The sequence below is a fragment of the Hipposideros armiger genome, unplaced genomic scaffold, assembly GCF_001890085.2.
Source record: "Hipposideros armiger isolate ML-2016 unplaced genomic scaffold, ASM189008v1 scaffold_45, whole genome shotgun sequence".
NCBI lineage: Eukaryota > Metazoa > Chordata > Mammalia > Chiroptera > Hipposideridae > Hipposideros > Hipposideros armiger.
In genome coordinates, this window is record NW_017731395.1 from 2850004 (window position 1) to 2872182 (window position 22179).

Sequence of the window (22179 nt, forward strand, 5' to 3'; positions counted from 1 at the left end):
TAAATGGTTGACCACACACAGTGCTCGGTGCCTAGTAGAAGCTGTGTGAGTGTGTTCGCTGCTGCTGTTATTGTTGTTCCCTTTAGATAGAGGAAGCAAATATGCTGAAGTTTTAAGTGCTTGCCTCAGGGTTGCTGGATTACACATGACTTTAATTTTTAAAAATTTCTGTACTCTGAGTCATGGGTTTATGTTCCTTTTTACACCAAAAAATCTTTGTAAGTGTATTAAATTTTAATACAAAAAATTGTATTAAATTTACAATGTGAAGTGAACTTTCTGGTTTGCTGGTATGCTTCCACCGAGTGTAAGAAAACCAAGCGAGAAGCTGAGTTATCTGCAGGTGGCATCGGGGTTCTCAGTGGCAGTGGCCATACCTGTGGTGTTGTGTAATAAAGGGCACAAACATTATAGCTTGTGACACCCCTGGGGTTGGTTTATCCCCAGCTTCAGTCGTTTACAAGGTGTATGACATTAGGCATCTTTCCTGACCTGTAAAATGAGTGTAATACAGAATCTGGTCGGAAGGGTGGTCGGTTTCAAGTTATTAGGTGTATATTGCATATTTTGGTAATGCTACCAAAGGAACAAAGAGTCAAAACCAAGGTGATGAGAACAGTTCACAGTTGCTCATCAGGATATGCTCTTTGTCCTGCCCTGCAGTGATGGAAGCACTCGACTAAACTCATGTTCTTTGGGCTTCCCTTTTCCCCAGGCTTCACATTTTCTTCATGTCAGTACATTCCTTCTTCAGACTGAACAGATACCCTTAGACTTGATTACTGCATTAAACATGATAATGGAATCTCTCTTGAGACTGCATTGATCTAACCCCAAATATAAAGGCAAGTCTTAAGTCAGGCATTTACAAGTTGAAGATAATTTTGATAATGTCATTGTGTATACTGGAATACAATGTTTTTTTCTATTGACTGTTCGGAATCCTAATGTTTATATTTTGGCCCTTCAGAAGTTACAGATAATGGCTTGATGAGCAAGGTTTTGGTGGAGTTCTGAAAAGCCCTGCTAATTCTGTCTTTGTCCTTCTCTGTTAAGGAAACACAGTTCTTGTCATTTTACTAAAAATGATGCTTGATAGGTTTTTTTTTTAATTCAAAGGAATTAATTTCACCATAGTCAAGTTTATGTAATAGTGACTTAAACTACGAATACAGTCCCATGTTCAGCTACCTTTTAAAAGGAAGACCATTGCAGTTTTGCTGTATTATATCATCTGAGTTCAGTCCTGGAAGCAGGATCCTGTGTGCTGTATCCATGAAGGCTTTCCCTGTGGGGTGAAAGTCACATTGTGGGAACTGGTCAAGCACTCTGTATATGGGTGTGCTTTGGAGTCTGGTGTGAAGAGGCTGAAATCCGCAGAGCCGCCAGGCTGGAAGGAAAGATGACTGGGAAGTGGAGAAGAACAAGTCGTTGGACTCTGAGGACAAAGTGGACCTCGCATCTCTCTCTCACTGCTTTCCCACCTCCAAGAGGGGTGCCCTGCAGGATAAGCCAACGCCCTTCATCACAGAGCTGCACAGATACCTGGACCAGGGTTCAGAGCAGCTGGAGAAGGTGACCCAGTGGCAGCCGAAGGATCTGCGGGGCCTGGCTGCTGCTCCGTGCCCACAAGACGTGCCAGCTGATCATCAATGTCAGGCGTGACCTGCAAGTGTGCCTGACCTTCGGAGCATATAAAACGCCGCTGTTTCAGTTCTGCCTTCTAAACCTTGTGCTCATTTCTCTTTGGCCAATACTAACCCAGGGCCGTGGAGGGAAGGGAATTCTGGGACATACAGTTCCAGCTTAGCTAAGTTAACATGTGCGAAGCCACCACAGCCTTTGGTCATCATCTCATGTCACCTCGGCCACCCCTTTTAAGTATGGGATGTGGCCACACTTCTCTTAACCATACTTTACTTCCAAATAAAGATAAAAATAGCAAAATTATGCTTTTGCCTAATAGGATGCAACTACCCTAGGTATACCAAAAACATGTTAACCCTGTCCTCAAAAGAAGATATGAAGTCCCTTTATTCATCTTTGGATGAGGTTCATGTCTCTTCTGAGTGTGACCCTCCTTTTTATACCTTATAACTTCAATATTAACATAAAAGATTAGCTAATGCTAACACTTTAATATTGGGTGATAGGGAAATGGGGCAAAGGAATAAAAAGAAAGAAACCATTGATGAAAATATATTCATAAGGAAGAAATATAGCTGTTACCATCCTTGTTTCTGCAACGGGTCACATGGTCATAGATGGCACTTACAATGACCTTCTTCTACGACTAACCCCGTATCTTCTTGGCCCTCAGCAAACACGTGAGCTGATTATAACTCCTTGCCTGTTGAGGTAACCCACACCTTCATTCCTGAAGCGCCAGGGCCATCAGAAGTCTTGCCTGTATTGGGTTATTGTACTTTTCCATGGACTTACCTCAGGACCTGGGAGTAATGAGAGGTGCCCCAGAGGACCCTGCATTCAGACATACTCCTCCTTACGCCGTTGTGGAACGGCAACCCAACTTCCCCTTGATGGCCAGGATCAGTCACCCTGGCCAGTATAATGACCCCCTTCTTTGCCTATCGATTCACTGCCGTGAAGCAGTCCCAACTTGCAGTGTAAGGGAGCATCGCAGTGATACCGGCTGGAAGCATTCCTCCCTCAGGTACTGAGACCCCTGTGCTAGTAGAACCCAAAGCTGCAGAGATGAGCAAGAAAAATGTCACTGGTGGACCACTAAGGATCCTAGTGAGAGGAGCCACTGCCATTTGTGGCTCTTGATTCCTGGACCTATGTAGCCTGGCCATGGGGGGAATGGCCCCATGTCCTACTCACTGGTCCCGGATGTGCATCGCACCCTGGAGGATGCTACCTCAGCTCTGCAAGGTGTCGTCACCCAGCTGGCATCGTTAACAGAATCTTTCAAAGGCCATTCTACTAGTTTATCAAGCCAGCTGGTTCAGAGTATTGGGGAATATAAGACGACCAGTGAATCCTTCAAGCATGAGCCCACAGCCCCGCTTCATCTGCTGTAAAATCAGTTCCCTTCTTAGAAGCAGTGATGAGTGGAACAGCACGATGCCGAAAAATATATTCTGTACGGCTGCCCATGGAGGCTTTGCCGTAAGCCTTATGGACAGGGAAGGCAAATTCATACCTACAGCAAGAGTCTCTTCCAGTAAGAGCAAAACATCGCCCCTTCTTTGATGAATGTAGTCCAATTTAACCCACCTCCCACCAGGTAACTGACTAACCTCTCCTCTTCCTCTTAGGAATCATGGCGTCATTTGGGGAGCTCAGTATTATTCTGTGCAATTGGTTGTTTAGCCTTGGTCCATGTTGCTAGGAAGGTGGGTGGTAGGTATATATCTACAGCACCACTGTCCCCTCATGCTGTGCTCATTCAGGGAGATTTAGTCACATATTTCCTCTTAAGTGTCAAATCATGTTCCTTCTGAGTCCTTGGTCATTCAGCCACGCCACGAGCACCAGTCTCTGAATCTCTGTAGACCCATACTTGACACTTTTTTCTGTCTTTCTGAGCAAAAGAAACAACCAGGCGTGCGGCTTAAAGCTCCGCCCACTGGGGAATTTTCTCTCCGTCATTCTTATCTATAGGGATGGCATGGCTTTGCTCCAAAATCTCAGAAGTCTAGACTCTGATTCGCACGTAGGGGCCTGTCAAAGGCTCAGTACTTGATTTCTGTGTCACAGATGCTCTGAGCCCCAGTGAGTGAGTCGTCTAGTTCCAGTGGCAGAGCAGTGTGACAACTGGCGCAGACCTGTTACTGACTAATGACGATGTGCGTTTTTTCATACTCTCATTGGGTATTTGTATATATTTTTCTGTTATGTGTATGTACAAGTCTTTTGCCTATTTTAAAATTGGGTTGTTTGTCTTTTCTGTTCTTGATTTGTAGGAGTTTTAAAAAACTATATTCTGGGTATAAGTTCTTTGTCAGAAAATATGTCCGAAATTCAAGGAAGGGTCACAGTTAGAGATAAAGGTTTGTGAGTCACATGGTATAGATAATATCGAAAGCCACGTGACTGAGTAAATCCACCTGGGGAGAATGTGTAGCTAGCAAAAAGAGGGGAGTACCAATGTTATAGTGGACTGAGCTGACATGGCTCCTTCTTGCTACAAACACATTGACAGGAGTACATTTGACAAAGTTTATTAATTGTGTAACTGAGCTTTAAAGGAGGTGGATATGAAGAGACATCAAAGCCAGAATGGTGAGCACAAGCCAGCAGCATGACAGTCCTTGGGCTTTTGCAGCCAGTGTTAACACCGTGAAATGTGGCTCCAGCACCCTATGGGGACAGGAGGTGTGACATGAACACCCCCTGTGCTGCGGTACTGGAAACGAGCCTTCTATTGAGATGCAGCCTCAATAGCTGCATCTCTAGGCAAAGAAAACTTAAGAAAAACTCTGCCTCTTGGTTGGGGGAGTTGACAAGGAAGCTTGTCACCTGCCCAAGGCCTTAAGTATAAAGGGGAAAAAAAAGTTACTCTAAGAAATAAGAACTCCAGCTTTATGCTGTGTGTGGAGTGGAAACCCCAAACTGAGAAATTAATGTAAAAATAGTTTCATGACTATGGTAGACTCTGGTAGGAACAAATGAAAAAGTGCCTAGTAGAATTACTTTAAAAATCTGGAGCTCCTAGAACTATCACCAAAAAAATTTTTTAATGGATTACTTGAAGAAACTAACCATCTTTGAGTAGTGTCAATAAATACAAAACAATAACAGCAGCAAAAAAAACCCAACCAAAACCCAAACAGAGAAATGCAACTCTAAGAAGTGGCAATAATGACACAATCTGAACACTCGGAAATGAATGAGAATATAAATTTGTTTAAAATAGTTGTTTAAGTCAAGAATAAAAGCCATAATGAAGAAGTGAAAAGAATAAGCTAATTAGAAAGAGAACTAAATACAAATTCTAGAAATGAAAGACATAATCGTTAAAGTTGAAAACTGAATAGAATGGCTAAGCAGCAGATTATACCTAGCCAAAGATAGACTTGGTGGACTGACATATAGATCTGAGGAAACCGAATGAATGAATCATAGAGAAACAGACACTGACAGCATTGAGTAATTAAGAAATAGGGGGCATAGAATAAAAAAGTACAACATACATTTAATAGACATTCCAGAAGGAGATAATAGATGAAATATTTGATAGGCAATAATTGAGAAGATGTTGGCTGAAAATTCTTCAGATTTGAAGAGATGTATGTCTTCAGATTGATGCATATGGAATAACTAGCAGAATAAATAAAAAGAAACCCATACCTAGTGGAATTGCAAGCTCAAAATAGAAAAATGTGAATAGCAGTCAAAGAGAAAACATGATTTCCAAAGTAAAAACAGTTAGATGAACAGTAGAGTTCTCACCAGCAAAAATAAATATATTAAACAATCGGATAAAATCATCACATATGTTAGAGAATATAATGTCAACCTACATTTCTTTTCTTAACTAAATGATCCTTTAAGAGTAAAGGACAAAATAACGGGATTTTATGATCAATGAAGACTGAGATTTTTCTACCTACATTTCCTTACTTCTTGTACTACCAAAAAGAAAATGTAGTTTAGGAATAAGGAAATAGAATCCAAAAGAAAGTAGTTGGATGTAAGAAATTAAAATAAGCAAAGAAATTTCAGGTTGATAAAATAAATAAACACTGACTGTAAAACTAACAAAAAAAGAGCAATTTCTTATTTTTAGGATGTTGGGAAAAGTGAACAAAAATGCTAGATAAGAATAACATGGAAAATGACAGAAGAACGTTGGAGCTAAAACTTTTGAGGTCTTGGGTTATGGGAAGAGGATGGAAGATGGATTATTTTTACATGTGAGGCATAGTGTGCAGCTTAAATTCTAACCAAAAGAAATACAGTATATATCAGCTTGGAGTGGGGAGGAAAATTAAACTAAATCTAGTGGAAGGAAGAAAAAGACAAGTTAGGTAAAATAATCACAAAATAAATATAAGAGGATTCAACTCTCCTGTTTAAAGAAAGGGTTTCTCAGCTTGTAAAAAACTAATAAAACCCAATCTAGCTATTTAAAAGTGAGTAAAGCATAATGATAATGAAAGGTTGGAAAAAGTGATAAATACCAGGTATATTAGTATTAATATCAGACCAATAAGATGAAGGACATTATTAGAGGTAAAGATGGGCATTACCCCAAATAATCAAAGATTTTCATAAGGAGCTATTTTACTAAATCTCTTAAATATATAACAACATGGTCCCCAAATATATAAAACAAAAAATTTGATGTATTAAAGAATTAACAAATAATAAAAAAATACTTTTAACGATGAACCAAACAGAAATAAAATTAGTAAGAAGAAACAAAATTTGGACAAGCAAAGTAAGTTTTATTCAATAGACACGTATTGAATTATATACTCAAAACAATATACTCTTTTCTTTGAGCATATATAAAATATTTCAGCTAATGTACAATTAAGATGAAAATTTTCTACCCTGACTGCACATATTAGAAAATAAGGGATTAGTTAGCTAATTTTAGAAAGAAACTGAAATAGGTTCAAGTTAGTTTTGCAATTTAAAGAACAAGTTAAACATAAGGAAAGTAGAAGGAAGGAAATAGTGAAAATTAGAGTAGACATTAATGAAATAGAAAAACAAAGAAAAATGAGAGAAATCAGTAACACCAAAAACTGGCTTTTCAGAAGGATGAATAAAATGCAAGCGGTGCTAACGACAGGGCTCTGGTGTGCCGACGTTTGTCGCTAGAGAAGAGAAGCAAAGGGCACCGCGTAACTGTTAGGTTAGAAGGAGCATCTGGAGAGTGGTGTGCTGCAGAAGCCAAGGGAATAAAAAAAAGAGAGGTCAGCTGTGTCAAATGCAACTGCTGGATTTTTCGACAGAGACGCAACTGCTGACCTTGACAAGACTAGTCCCAGCGGAATGGTGGAGACAAACATGGTTGGAGTGGGTTGAAGCAGAGATTGAGAAGTGACAGCAGCAGCTTCCAAACAACTACAAAAACTTCTTTCAAGAACTTTTTATGTGTAGGGAAGCATAGATCCATAGTTGGGAGGGGATATTTGGTCGTGGGAGAATTTTCTTTCTGCAGATGAGATACAAGGGTATGTTTATGTGCTATTGGATGAAGTCCATTTGAGAGGGACTAATTGATAACGGCAGGGGCACTTCATGAAGGTTGTGGATAGGCTGTTGTTCTGATGCGGACGCCGATTGGCTCTCCGACTATCTCTTATTACTAGTGAACTATTTATAAAGCAAAACATCAGTTGGCAAGCGAGGGTATAAGGAGGAGGGAGGAGAAGGCATGACGGGGAAGCTTTAGAGAAGGGTATGTGAGTATACTCAAAGTATAGAGGATTGTCAGGTGGTGTTGAGTCTTCATTTGGGATTTCTGGCCAAAATGAAAGTGAAATGAGGTAGCCCACTTGTATATGTGTCTCTGGGGATGTTAAGCTGTTTAGGGGCAGGTGTGGAGTAGTATGATTGAGTTTCACAATGGTGGGGGTTTGCCAGACAAATATGAAAGAGGGAGTGGAAAGCACGGGAGTTAAGGATATTTGCAAAGGAGTGGCTATAGGAAAGGATCATGGCGTGTTACCGAGTAAGGAAATAAGTGAGGGCGGGACCCCCAGATGAATGGTAGTGAGAGCCGGGAGGGGTCAGTGGATTCCAGATTTTGAGGTTGAAGAACACTGAATATTCCATTGTGAGGCATTGGGGACAAGAGTTAACTGTCTCATACAAAAGCTGTCAAAGCTCTCAGCTTCTCTATGACAAGTCTTAGAGGATACGTGAAAAAGTAAAAAAGTCACAAAGTCAAGAGCACAGTTTGATTATAGATTATTTCTATCAGTGCATGACAAGATGTAAGCTTTTTCTGGAAAGGTTCATACTATTCTCAAACACAATTTTGTTATTGTCTCAGTTACAATTAAGGTCTGCTGGAATAATGTAGACAATGGTTAATGAAAATTGGGTTTGAGTGAATGAAGAGGCAGTGTGTCAAGTATTCTGCATTTGGAGTTTGGCTAAGCAGCTGTTAATTGTGTCCTGTTTACTTCTAATGTCCTAGATTTCAGAATTTCACTGGTAACATAAGAAGTAAACAGATAAACAAAAGTTGAAACCTTTTGGAAATGGAAGGAGGTTGCCAACTTTTTGTTTGTCAAGTCAGTGGGGGAAAACTCACCATGAGCCATCAGCATAATTACTTGAAAGAAAGGCCAACTTAACACCAAGGGAATAGACAGACATGACCTGAAAGAAAGGATGGGCCTTTTATGAGAACGTTTCGCAATCTTATACTAACATACATGTATACATTTACATACACGCCCAAATATATTGCCCTTAGTTTCCTGAGGACCTGTATAAATTTCTATCAATTTGGAATGATTTCAGAAACACCTGACTTGATTACTGAAAACCTGGGCAGTCACCTAGTTTGCCTTTTGGTGATACTATCTGTCAACAAAACCAGTAGCCAAGGTAGGATTTTAGCCATAAGGAATTAAGGAATTTGAAGGTCCACATAGAACCATGTGAGGATTTCCATTAAATGGTCAGGACCCTTTCCAAACTCCTACCTCCCCTAACCCAATTACATTTTGTGTGTATCCATAGCCCTCCTCACACACATTTAAGCAGGTAACTTGACTAGAGGCAGGCAGTAAAATAAGACACAAATTACTTGGCTACCTGGGCTCGGCAGTTCCTAACGGTAGAAGGAAAAATCCTTTCAGACAGTAGTAAATTAACGTAATTTTTGATTTTGGTGAATAGTAAGTAAAACCTGCAAAGAGAATGAAGAAAATTATTGGAAGAGATAACACAAAAGCTTCAATTATTTACATGATAATCGCCTGAATAATAATGGCTAACATTTATTGAATGGCTACAAAGTACCTCCGACTCTATTGTGCATTATTCATCCATTTACTCAACAAATATTTATTGCGCTCCTACTTGTGTGTATTGGGCACTGCTTCTAGGCACCTGGGATATAGAGGTAAATAAGACAGTCAAGAATTTGACTCTTGCGGGGGAGGTTGTAGGAAAACAGGCAATTTTGAAAACTAACAGTATCAGAGAGCAGTAAGTGATACGAAGAAAATAAAGGAGAGTTAAAAGATGGAGAGAAACTGGAGGGAGGCTGTTTTAGAAATGGTGGTCGGAGAAGGCGCCCTTGTGCAGTCAGGTGACAGTGGAACATAGCTTGTTAAGTAGGTCCTATTATCACACCATTTTCTACTGTGGTAACTTGGGAGTCCCCAAGATAAATATCCTGCCCAAGGTCACGCAGCTAATAAGTTGCAGTGCCAGGATTCAAGCCAGGCAGCCTGACTCCAGACCCATTTCTCTTAATCACTGTGCTAAAGCCTATGGAAATGAATAATTAAATCATGTTTTCAATGGAAATGTTGTATTTGAACCCAGCCTTTTTTTTTCCTTTAAAAAAATGGATAATCGTGTTTATACAGACTGAATGTACTCTCTCAGTGTGTTGTCTTCCTTTGGGCCATTTCCTTGTAAATCAGCACATTAGAGGACAGAAGCAGAAAAGAGAAAGGTTGCCAAGTTAAAATGGATTGCATGCTTCTTTATTAAAAACCTAAGTTTGGTGAAGAACAAAGTAGAAACCATTGCATTAAATGGCTCGTAAATAGCCCGTGGATTTAATTTCTCTCTGTTCTCTGTGATTTTCATTTAATACACATACTTTAGGATTTCTTGTTTTATGATTGTTTGGTCTGTAACTTCTTTTTCTGGCTTGGAGTGAAACGATATTTAACTAGAGGCTGTTTCTCATCTGATGAGTATTAGAGACAGTGCATCAAGGATACCCATTCACAGATCTGTGCAATGATCGCTCATGCATCCCACCCACGAGAACCTGTCAGAGGCCAGGTATCTTGTACAAGGTGTTCTGCTTCGCGCAAAACAAACAAGTCAGCACTTTTTACCTGCCCTCTGGAAATGGACAATGAATTATTTAATTATAGTGACAATTGCTAGAAAGGTGGAAGACAAGATGTATATATATGCAAGTTGCTTCCTAATGTATTATCCAGATAATACGTATCCGGATAATATGGATTACCCACAAGGTAGGAGATCTACTGAATGACGGGTCTGGTGGCCTGAGAATAACTGCTTCATGTTTGCAAACAGCTCTAGCTGACAGAAAAGCAGCACTCTGTGTACCTATCTTGTTAATTACCATTTCATATCAAAACTGTTTGTATTCGTTTTTCTCACTAGCCTTTAATATTTAGGGTCATTTCTCATCATTATGTTTATTCCTCAGCAGTTGTCGGTTCTCCGTTGACTATTTGTTAAATTCAACTAAACAGTGTGATGTTGAAGTGGTTCCATCTTATTCCTGAAGTAATACGATTTTTTTTCACCCAAAAGAGTTTATTCAAATACCAAAGAGGAAATTGTCCAACATAATTTCCTCTTTATTTTCATCCTCTTTTTATTTATTTATTTATTTATTTTTTTAATTGGGGAATTGGGGGGAGGGGAGCAGACAGGTAGACAAATTGCTGTTTTTGTTCTTCAGTCTAGTTGTGGAGGACGTTGCTTCACTGGCCCAAGTTGGCACCATCATTGCGCTCTTCCCGGGTGAGGCAGATCGGTCACTGGTCATTGGTTGGCCGCTCATAGCAGCTCCCGGCAGCTCAAACCAGCTCACACTAGCTGCCGGCCGCTCACATAGCTCACAGCAGTCCACTGCAGCCCTGCTGCAGCCTACACTGTCTCCGGCAATTCACGGCAGCCCAGCTCCAGGTCGAGCTGTTTTTCACCATCTTAGCTGTAGAGGGCAGCGTCACTGGCCCTCATATGTGGGATCCGAACCCAGCCCTGCTGCTCAGAGCTGGTGCTCCCAAGTGAGCTCTTAACCAGCTGAGCCACTTGGCCAGCCCTTCATCCTCTTTTTAGAAGATTACATTTTTTCCTTTTTTCTCTTTTTTTTTTTTTTTTTGAGGGAGGAAAATTCTGCATATAATTTAGAACAGCACAACGCTACTTATTTTATGCAAAAGGCTGTGTGTACCAAGTGTGTACCATTCTGCTTTTCTATTTCAGTAAGGCATTGCACCAGCTCTTCACTAAGAATGGAGTAGTAGGTGTGAAAAACGAGTCGAGTTTAAGGGGGGAAATTAGTACACTTAATCACATCCATCAGATATTTTTCCATTCCGTTCTCACTGAGCATTTACCCTGTAGCGTAGGTGACCATTTTCCTCAGCAGTGACCATCGCTTGGGGCCTGTGAATGTCTGTCACGAGCTAACCACTGATTCTGATGCCATATATATAGTAAGGTCCTTCTGGGAGCCACCAGTATCCCGATGGTAATATCCAGAGAATTCTGTGTTAACACTTGCTTGGGTAACCTGGTCCATAATCTCAACTTGGTGAAGTTGCCTTCAGTGTTTGAGAGGAACAGAAGGAAACGCTGAGACACAAGTGTGCTGTGCTTGCACTGTTCTGTGAGGTGGACTGCTTGGTGAGCCCCTGATCTTGGATCTGTGGAAAGAGGGCCATTTGAAGCAACAGAGCATGAATGGGAATGGGTGGAGGCAAAGGGCTGCCCAGCCCAGAAGCTCTGGCCGTGGATTCTGCCGGGGACTCTGCCAGTGTCACGTGGCCAGTGAGAGATTCCAGTGGGGTTTCTCCTTGTCTGTGTCCTTACAACTCCCTCAGCAGCTCTTTGATCTCTTCTCTACCATCTTGTTTTTAGTTACGTGCAGACCCGGGTAACCACAGGCCTCTGGTTACAACAGAGCCTGCCTTGCACGTGGGTGAGAGCCGATCAGGGCACATGTCCCCTGTGGACACTCGGCTCCATAGGGGAATGGCTTCTGGTGTTTCCAGACACTGGGAATGCTGGGTAAGAGGAAGGGCTAGGGAGGTGACGCAGCACTTAGTGAAGAGCATAGGCTTTCGAGCAAGACAGACCTGGCTTTGACTCCTGGAACTGACCTTGGCTAGCGGTGTGGCCACTGGCAATTTGTTTTACTTGCCAGGCTTCTGATTTCTCATCTATATAAAATGAATAGTGTTATAGCTTCTCAAGTCTACACTGAGAATTCAATAACGTCATGTCTAAAAAAGCACTCATCATGGAGCACGTTGTCAGCGTTGAGTAAATGATGGCTGCTGTTATTATTATTGGACTGGCGGTAACTTTAGTCCTGTTTTCGGGGAGTACAAAATAGTTGTCCACGTGCTCTGGTCATAGAGACAATGAAGGAGGAGGGGCCAGGTGAGAGAACCACCATTTAAGACATAAATATGTGCTATTTCATCTTGACATACGTATACAGGGGGTGCCAAAACATGTATACAAGTGGACACTTTGGTCAATGTTGCTCAAGCAGTAGTTCGCTGTAGTCAGAAGTGTCTGGACGCTGATGGGAACCACTCTGAGCACCTCTTGTAACAGCAGAAGTCAAACGTGACTTGTATTCATCTTTTGTTATTGGTATCTATTGAGTATTACAATTAAAATAGTTTTTTTACCTTTCTTAAAATGTGTATACATTTTTTTGGAACTCTCTGTGTATATGAAGAGCAAAGGGGAATGTGTATCAGATAGGTCAGGCTAAGCCTCACTGAGGGGATAGGGGGCCAGGTTTTGTTGGGCCTACCTAACAGGCCATTATGAGGACTTTGATTTTTACTCTGAGTGCAGTAGGGCAAGGTTAGATCAGGGTGACATGATACGAAGCTATTAGGAGGCTAATGCAATAATCCAGGTAGCTCAGTCTTGGGTGGTAGCAGTCGGGAGGGTGAGAGTAGCTGGATTCTGGATATATTTTTAAGATAGAACCAACAGGATTTCCTGGCAGATTGAACGTGAGATGAGAGAGAGGGAGGGGGTGGGGGTTGGAAGGGTCTGAGTTAAAGATGACCCCAGAGGTTTTGGTCTGAGCTCCAGGCAGGATGGATTTGCCGTCAGCTGAGATGGAGAAGACTGTGGTGGAGCAGGTTTTGCAGGAGTTGGGGATGGAGATCAAGCTGGGACACGTGGAGGCTGAGAGGTCAGCAGGCATCTAAGTGGACATGTCACGGTGGCGGTCTGGAGTTCCGGAGAGATGGCCCGAGATAGAAATTTTGCAGTCGTCTGCATTTGCATGTTATTTAAAGCTGTGAGGCTCGATGGGATCACCAAGGGAGTTAGTATAGTGTAGACAGAGAAGCCGGGAATACCAAGGTCTGAATTCCTGGGGCCCTTCACTGTTAGGAAGTTGGGGAGAAGGGAAGCCAACAACAGGGTCTGAGACGGAACCATCAGGCAGGAGGAGAATGTGAGCCAAGTAAACAAAGTAAAGGAGGAACAATGGATCAGCTATTTCCGAAGACGCTCGTATGTCAAGTAAGATATTTTTCCTCTGTCCTGGTCTCTGATTTTCACCCCCCATCCTCCTCCTTACTTTAATTCTCTCGTTTGAGATGTAGTCTAGAATAGTTGTGAAGAACATGGCTCCTGGACCCCCACTCCCCGGGCTTCAATCCCAGCTCTGCTATTAGAGAGATAGTTGAGCAGCCCTGTCAGGCTGGCTGCTGTGCTCTTTTGTCGCAACTTCATTAATAATTGCCAGCTTTCTTGCTTCTGGCACAGAAGCAGGTTTATCTTGTAAATCTTCTGCCCCCTCATACCTGGAATCAGCCGTTTTTCTCAAGAGGGCTCCATTGTAACTCGGTTGTCTGTGTTTCTACACCTTTTTTGTAGACAGAATCAGGAAATAGGCATTTTGTTGAAGTTCATACTGATATTTCTCCTTCAGATGTAATCTTGCATGATTTTTACTTTGGTTTTTATACTAAAAATTCTAAATAACATTAATATATAATTATTTTCTTTATCTTATATATGTACATAAAATATAGTCTCCAAATAATGTCTCTCTTGATCAGACTACTGATTGATAGTGAAGAGTTCTTTGTCTCTAAGTATATTCCATTAAGGATATACAGGCAAAATGCAGCTCTAAAGTCACTTAAAATAATTATTTCTGGTTATACTACCAATTTAACATATAGTTAAGTTTGTTTCATTTTGTTTTAAATATTTCAAGATTACTTTTTTTAGTTTTCATTTTGTTTTTTGAATGTTTAGACTATTGACATGATTTTAAATTGAAGCTATATAAAATGAAGCTCTATATAATGAAGCTATATATGAAGAATATATAAGGTATATTTATAGAAGTCTTATTTCCCTGCCTGTCTCTCATTCCTGTTCCCTCCTCTCCATGTAATGATTTTCCTTAGTTTCAGCTTATCCTAGTATCTGTGGGTTTATTTTTGCAAATATAAGTAAATGTGTATATATGTTGTATAGTACATTTGTCTAAAGTGTTTTTTTCTTTCCTGCTTCCTGGAGTAATTCTCTTTCATGATTTCTTCATCTGGCTATCCCTCCCTCCGCCATCCAGCATCGAAGCATACGTGCACTGTTGGAATCCCTTACGTATAGCTCATCCTCTGGGGAATTTTATCTAGACTTGCTATTTGCTCAAGGATAATGTAGGTGGATTCTCCTCGATTCACCTCCCCATTTAGTGGAACTAGAACTTGAGCTGACTGCCGGGTATAAGTGTTCATAGGTTTGTAGTCTCTTTTCAGTTTCTCAGCAGCTTGAGGTAAGTGGTGAGTGGGAAGGGGAGGTTGGGGCAGAAGGGACCGGGTGACCTCAGGTAAAGGCGTGCAGGTAACCTCAGGTACAGTGTATTTCCTTAGAACAGTTTCACTGAAGATTCAGGGTTTTGGAGTCATATCTAGCCCATAGAGGAATGCACCTTGGATTTTGGCCTTCCTTTCCAGAATGAGCAGATTGACAGTTCCTCTTACTACTTAGGAAGTTGAGCTGGAAAAAGTTAAGATGATCTTAACCACGTGGTTCTTTGTTCAGGTACCGAGTAGCCTGCCCGCCATTTGTCCTGTGTTCTGGTCATCATCCTTGCTGGTTAGGAGTTATTAATTAGTAAGGCCCCTCCGAAGCCATTCACTTGCCATTTTTTACTTAAGTTGAAGTTTGAGAAATGGGGTTGTGGCTGCATTAGTATTATACTATAACTTGTTTCTTTCCAACTTTGTTAAATTTTGGTGGATTCTACAGAAGTTATACAAATATGCTGTCATTCCGCCATTTGCCCCCAAAAGTCTACTTCAAATTTTAGCTTTTAAAAATATATCTCAGACTATGTTTCTAGCAATAAACATCTGAGTTTGAATCCCAATAATGCAACTGATTATTGGATTTGAGTTTGAGTAAGTTATTCAGCCAGTCTAACCCTGTATGTCACGTAATAGACACTCAGTAAATGCTAGCTCCCTCTTTCTTCCCTGTGCCTGTTCTCTTAGACACATTTTAAAAGTCACTTGTTTCATTATAGTGAAGAGTTAATATATGTGCATATAGAACACCGTCCCCAGTATTAATAACGATGCATTAGAAGAAGGAAGTGTTCCCTCTGCTCCCATTTTCCAGTCCCCTAGTTCCCCTTCCTAGAGAGAACTTACATTTTATCTCTTGTGTAATCTGCTGGAGATATTCTGTGCTTCTCAAAGCAGGTAGATGCACGGATGTGCACTCGCACACACACATTTATAAAGAGCATTCCCTGCGTATAACCCATTTCTTATTGATGGCCATTTATGCTTGTTTTATTTTTTGCGATTACAGAAAATGCTGCAATAAATATCTTTGCATGCAGTCATTATTTTAGCTCATTCGTGACTATGTCTGTAGAATACATAACTAGAAGTAAAATTTCTAGTCCAACGACTGTAGGAATTTCTTTGATATTGTAAAATCCCTTTATGTAGAATTTCTTTTAGTTTTCACTCTGATTTATGATATACAAGTGTGCCTGTTTCTATGATAGCTTTACTGACTAATGCTGTCAAACTCTAATCTTTACTAATCTGATTGATTCATTTCAGTGTAGCTTTAATTTGTATTTAATTTATTATGATGACTATCCTTTCATATGCTTCAGAGTCATGGATACATTCTTTTTCGGTGAAATATCTGTACCTAACCTTTGTTTGTTCTTACTTTCCCATTGAGTGTTTTTTTATTGATTTGTCAAAGGTTTTAGGATTAAAAAATTAACCATTTGCCTGCTACATGTTACAAATATTTTTCTCAGTTTATTTATCTTCTGTGATTTAAGGAGAGTTAAAAAAAAACAGGTTTTTTGTTTTGCTTTTTTATGTCAAATTTTTTTTATGGCTTCTGTTATGTGTCACAGTTAGGAAGGTATTTCCCATGCTGAGACTATAAAAACAATTGCTAGCTTGTCATTTATTTTTTCTAGTGCTTACTTTTATGGCTTCTTAGTCTTTTGTTTTTGGGGTTTTTTTTACATTTATATCTTTAATCCATTGGGAATTAATTTTGATGTAAGGAGTGATACATCGCTCCTAGAGAGCCAACTTAATTTTTTTTCTAGTGGTTACAGTACCATTTGTTGAATAATCTCTTAGTTCCCCATTGATAGGAGATACTGACAACATCGATGACGTATCACTAATTCTCCTTTGTATTTGCATCTATTCCTTCAATAAAATTTTATAAAAATTTTGTCACGTGGAGATTGTGTAGAATTTTGTCTTATTGTTTTGTCATTCATGAGTCACAATTTAACTGTAATGGTTTTCTGGTTTTCAGTAAGTTGTGATTCTAAAAATTTCAACCTTCTGGAACAAATCCAGAAATAAGTGGGAAAATGTTCCTTTGTATGTCTCCTGTGTCCATCTGAATTACTGTTTATATGTGAAGTTAAAATGAAGAAAAATTGGCTGCAGTGATTCAGACAGTATATTACCTACACCACACACCTACTTGAAACATTTTTGCAAACTAGAAAAAGTGAAGCTAAGAAAGGGAACTGCAGGGATGTAAGAAATGACCATAAATAATGTAACCAGTGAACATTATTGCTAATTAAAAATAATTTTCTAATGTGGCTATGAGGTTTAATGCAATTCTTTAAAAAGTTTTAAAAGTAGAATAGGCACATGTTAAAAAAAATCTGAAAAAATGCAGAACAGTTTTTGGTGGTTTTAACAAAACATCCTATAGTGGTAGCGTCTGGTGATTGTCCTTCTGGTGTCACTAATCCAGTCACCCAGATCTCTGAAGACCAGCACTTCACCACTAGCAGCTTTCTCAGCTAGTCTTGCTGTGATTATTCTCTGATCTCATTGGGCGCTCCAGTAGATCGGCCTCTACGGCTCCCTAGCCATCAACGCTTTTTTGTGTTCATTTCCTTCACTATCCAGCTTAGATTTTATGATCTGTCATTTCAATAACTCACCAATAACCTAACACGTTTTGCCACTTTCTCTTTGTTGGGTTACACCTGTTTGGCAAACTTCAGACCGGGAAAAACTCATGTATCTGCTTCTGCAGACCTGTCCATGGGCACGAGTATTACTAATGAAAATGAAACAACTGGACAGATGAGAGCCGCAATAAATTCATGGTCGCCAATCTCAGCTAGACTGTCAGTACTGCCCAGTAGCCCTCTTGGGCTTCTTCGGTTAACTTGTTTTTCCTTTATAGAAATTATTTCAGATCCCTTCTACTCTGCAAACCGGTGGCCCCTCTTCACTCAAGCAGGTGACCTTACCTCCAACCACACAGAGAAAGTACAAGCCATCAGATTGGAACTACCTCGGCTTCCTACTATCAAATGCACACACCTTTCTGCATCTAGACCTGATTTCTGTTCCTTTCCACTTGCTATAGAAGAGATGTCTTTCTTCCTGCATAAGGGCGATTGCTCCATCTGTGCTCTGCATTTTCTCACTTTCCACCTTCCCAGGAACTTTACTTATCTTTTCCCGCTCTTGTCTCCACAGCTTCTCTCTCTCCACTGGATCCTTCTCTTGGGATTTAAACATGCTCAAGTCTCACCCTTCTTAAAACAAGCAAAGGAACAGTAACGTCCCCCACTGTACCCCTGTCACCCTGTTGCCTCTTCTTCAAAGTCTAACGTCTCAGGAGAATTGTCTGCCTTCGCTGCTCCATTGCCTCATTTTCCACTTTTCCCCAGCCCACTGCACTTGACTTTTACCCTTAAAATTGTTTAAATAACCACCAACAGGATAGACCCTGGAGGCAGAGCTCCCAAATCACTAGAGGAGAAAAATAAGACCAAAGAAAATCCAGTGAATATAGACAAAATAAAACAAAACACTTAAAACACAAAACAAAATTCAGAAATAAGACCAATTATGTCCAGGATTACAATGAACATAACAGGTTAAACTCTATATGGTGTGATCTAGTTTTCTAACATTCCTGAAAAGCAATAGTATCAGAAAGCGGAACAGTAAACGGAGGGCATCGACAGCAAAGGGGCACAGGGAACATTTTGGCGACATGAAATGTTTTACATATTTACATTGCTATGGTGTTTCATGACTTTATGTGTTTGTCATAACTCATTGTATACCGAAATTTGGTGAATTTCATTTTGTGTTATCTATACCACATTGAAGGTGACAAAGTTTAATAGAAGCATCATACTATATTATTTGGCTTCCAATGAGTTAGTATTTACAAGTCATCATGTAAACACAATACTGTTTTTTGTTTTTTAAAGATTTTATTGGGGAATTGGGGAAGGGGAACAGTGTTGGGGAATTGGGGAAGGGGAACAGCCAAGTTGTTGTCCTTCAGTCTTAGTTGTGGAGGGTACAGCAAGCTCAGCTCCAAGTCTAGTCGTGCTACTCAGCTCAAGGTGCTGTGTTCAATTAGTTGCGGGTGGGCGTAGCCACCATCCCATGCCGGAGTTGAACCAGCAGCCTCCTTGTTAAGAGCACACACTCTATCCACTGAGCCACACAGACGGCAGCTCAAGGTGCAAGTTCAGTCTTGAGTTGTGGGTGGGTGTAGCCCACCATTCAAACCGGCAGCCTTGTTGTTAGGAGTATATGCTGTCACCAGCTGAGCCATCCTGCCACCTGTTGGCAGCTCAGCGGCAGCTCAGCTTGGGGCGCTGACACATGTGAGAATCGAATCAGCGACCCTGTTGCTCAGAGCTCACACTCTTGGGCAAGCTCTTAACTAACTGAGCCACTCAGCCGGCCCCAACACAATACTTTTTAACTGAAATTTTAATTATTTTACATTAGGAGGATGAGAAGAGGGAAGACGGGCTAAAAGATCTTAATCTTAATTGACCCTAGTAGGAAATGGAGAGAATGTCTAAGACCGATGAGCCAGGAATTAGCAATGAAAGCATTTTGTTTAGAAACATCTAAGCAAATGCTAGAAGAAAAAAAGGAAGGGAAAAAGGCTTGGGAGCAGGCTTGAAGTCCGGAAGGGTGTTACAGGGGACTGATATTTTTTCTTAGTAGTCTGTTAGAGTTACTTGACATTATTGACCATGTGCATATATCATTTTAATAAAAATTAATTTAAAAATTGGAGGCAATGAATTGCTAGAAATTACTATAACAAAACCAAAAACGGGCACCAAACCCAGCTTAGGTGAGGGGGGAATAGGCACTCTGACTAAATGTGTGGCTTTTCCTGGGTGGTAATGTCTAAGGTGAATATCAAAGGGTGAGTTCAGGGTTCACCAAATGATTTTTTCCAAATGTAATTGATTATTAAGGCTGTTTCCTCCCTCTTACAACTTTGTTGAACTCAAGTAGCGCTTCCAAAAAGATTGCATTGACTTACTTGCATTTTCTATGTTTATATTCATGCCAGTGGTGGAAAGAGAATACAAATAAATCTTTCCCCTGTCTATTTTTCTCCTTAAAAAGCACTGCTCGTCTATCTAGCATCACTATAATGTTGAATGAGAGTGTTTAATAGGTTATTCTCATCTTGTTTCTGTTTTTATGGCTTATCACTCAGTGCTACTCTATGATTTTCAAATTGAGGTGATAAACTGTAACATTTTTCTTGTATAGAGTTAACTTTGCCTTCTGGTCATGACTTAATTTAATCCTGAGCTGAGTTTTTAAAAAATTAGGAAGTAGTGACATATAGAAAAAAGACTGACCTTGAGCCATGCTTTGGATGGGACTGGTAATGGGGCGTCTTTAATAGTGCCTTTAAGGAATTCCTCATCACAGATTTTTAGGTCAGCCTTGGTCATGTAGATGGGACAACATAAGTCTGAATTAGTTATTTTGCAAATAAAAGATATTCCCTTCTTTTGCTAATTTGTTTACTCACCTTCAGCTATTTTTAAGATGCCAGTTAGATGTACAGTGCAGTGGTCGGGCATCTGCACAGCCCAGTGCCCATCTGATGCCCTACGTAATCTTTACAACATAGGCAGCTGGTTGGTCAGTAGCCGAGTTACATGTCCAGCAATGAAAGCGTGGACATGACAAGGATTTGGTCTAGTTTAGAGAAACATAACTGGACTCAGGAGGTTTTGTCTTGGCATCAGAGGTGTTTTAATGAAGAAATCCTGGACTACGTGTCATCTCAGCCTGAAGGGGGTAACAACACCCTCAGGGGAGTGATGGCCTGCGGGGCTCCTATCCGTCGAGCCATTTACATTTTTGTAATCAAAAGCATAGAACTAAAGCCGTGCAGAACATTTCATTTTAAATAGTTACTTACAGTCCCCCTGGCAGAGGGAGCTAACGTCCAGTAGAAATTATAAATAGAACACGCAAACTTTAAAATTGTGTAATACAATGTACTTCCATTGAAGATGAATTAGTAGTGAAATTATTTCTTGTCTTTTTAACTGTCCTTTTATAATGGAATTAACAATGAGCTCTTGTAACCTTTCTCTTAGCATACATCCGTGGATGGATATACTGAACCACATATTCAGCCTACCAAGTCAAGTAGCAGACAGAACATCCCTCGGTGTAGAAACTCCATTACGTCAGCAACAGACGAACAGCCTCACATTGGAAATTATCGTTTACAAAAAACAATAGGGAAGGGAAATTTTGCCAAAGTGAAACTGGCAAGGCATGTTCTAACAGGTAGAGAGGTAAGTTTTCATGATGTCTTTTAATATTTACTTGGATATTGAATATTTACCTCTCCAGAGTCTTGTTAAAAACCTTTCCGATAGCTGATGCTGGAAGTAAATGGCAGTTGCAATATGGTAAATAATGGAAGATGTGTGACTGGAACACACACAGATAGAGCTGTCTCACAGCATAAAAGGTTGGCCTTTTTACATGTAGAAAAGAATCATCTGTACATAGCAGCATCTTAAAGATCAAGTCTGATGCAAATGTGCTTTTCTCAGACTTGTCTTTCATTATATGGTTTCTGTAAACATTTCTGGTTACCTTTGCTACCCTACCCCAATATCAGGGCTAGGGTAGGTTCTTAGTAATTACTCCTTAAGATAAATTAGGTATAAATGTGTAGAAAGGAACCCACTAATTTTTATCTATTTATAGACCACATTGAGCAAATGTTGTTTTTCTTAGGTAATAAGAGAATTGGGGTCTTAAAATCCCATGTGTTTTAAATTGTGTATGTGGCAAAATTTTACATATTTAATAATAGCTATTAGTAACATTAATATATTTAATAAATTATATGTTAAAGGTTGCAAATAGCTAAAATCTAATGCTCTATTTTACATAATGTTTATTGGATCCAATTAGTACATTATGAAAAATCTCCGTCATAAATGTTTTCATTTTGCTCCATATATAGTATTATTGTCACTTCTAGTTCAATTGAGTCCTCTCTTCCATTCTGACCCCAGGAGCTGTCAAATACAGGCAATATTAGAAAAAGACTAAAAGGACCTTCAAATCCATTTTGTTAGCCTCCTATAAGTCAGCTTGGGTGTCCAATTTCTCTATCCGTGTAATCATTTTATTTACTTAATACTTAAGTTACTGAAAGTTTATAAGCCCCTCCCTTTTGATAATTGTAACTTATCAAGATCATGAATAAAAGATTAAAATGCAGATGATTTTTACTTTATAAGAGGAAACTTAGAAGAAATAACAAAAGTGTAATTTCACTGACTTAGAATCAAGTTAGGTTAAAAACTTAGATCAGTGGAATATATTCTAAGGCTGCCAAATTATCAAAACTTTACCATCCGATTATGTGAACCAAATGTATAATAGCTAAATTATATCTAGT

At 39.9% G+C, this 22179-nt stretch overlaps 1 protein-coding gene across 1 annotated transcript in view; it reads left to right on the forward strand.

Moving 5' to 3' along the window:
- Window positions 1–22179, forward strand: part of MARK1 (microtubule affinity regulating kinase 1) — a 97593-nt gene that overhangs the window by 15137 nt on the left and 60277 nt on the right. Inside the window, exon 2 of the mRNA XM_019639592.1 lies at window positions 20852–21055. Within this exon, the coding sequence (XP_019495137.1) occupies window positions 20852–21055 (204 nt within the window). The remainder of the gene's footprint in view (window positions 1–20851; window positions 21056–22179) is intronic.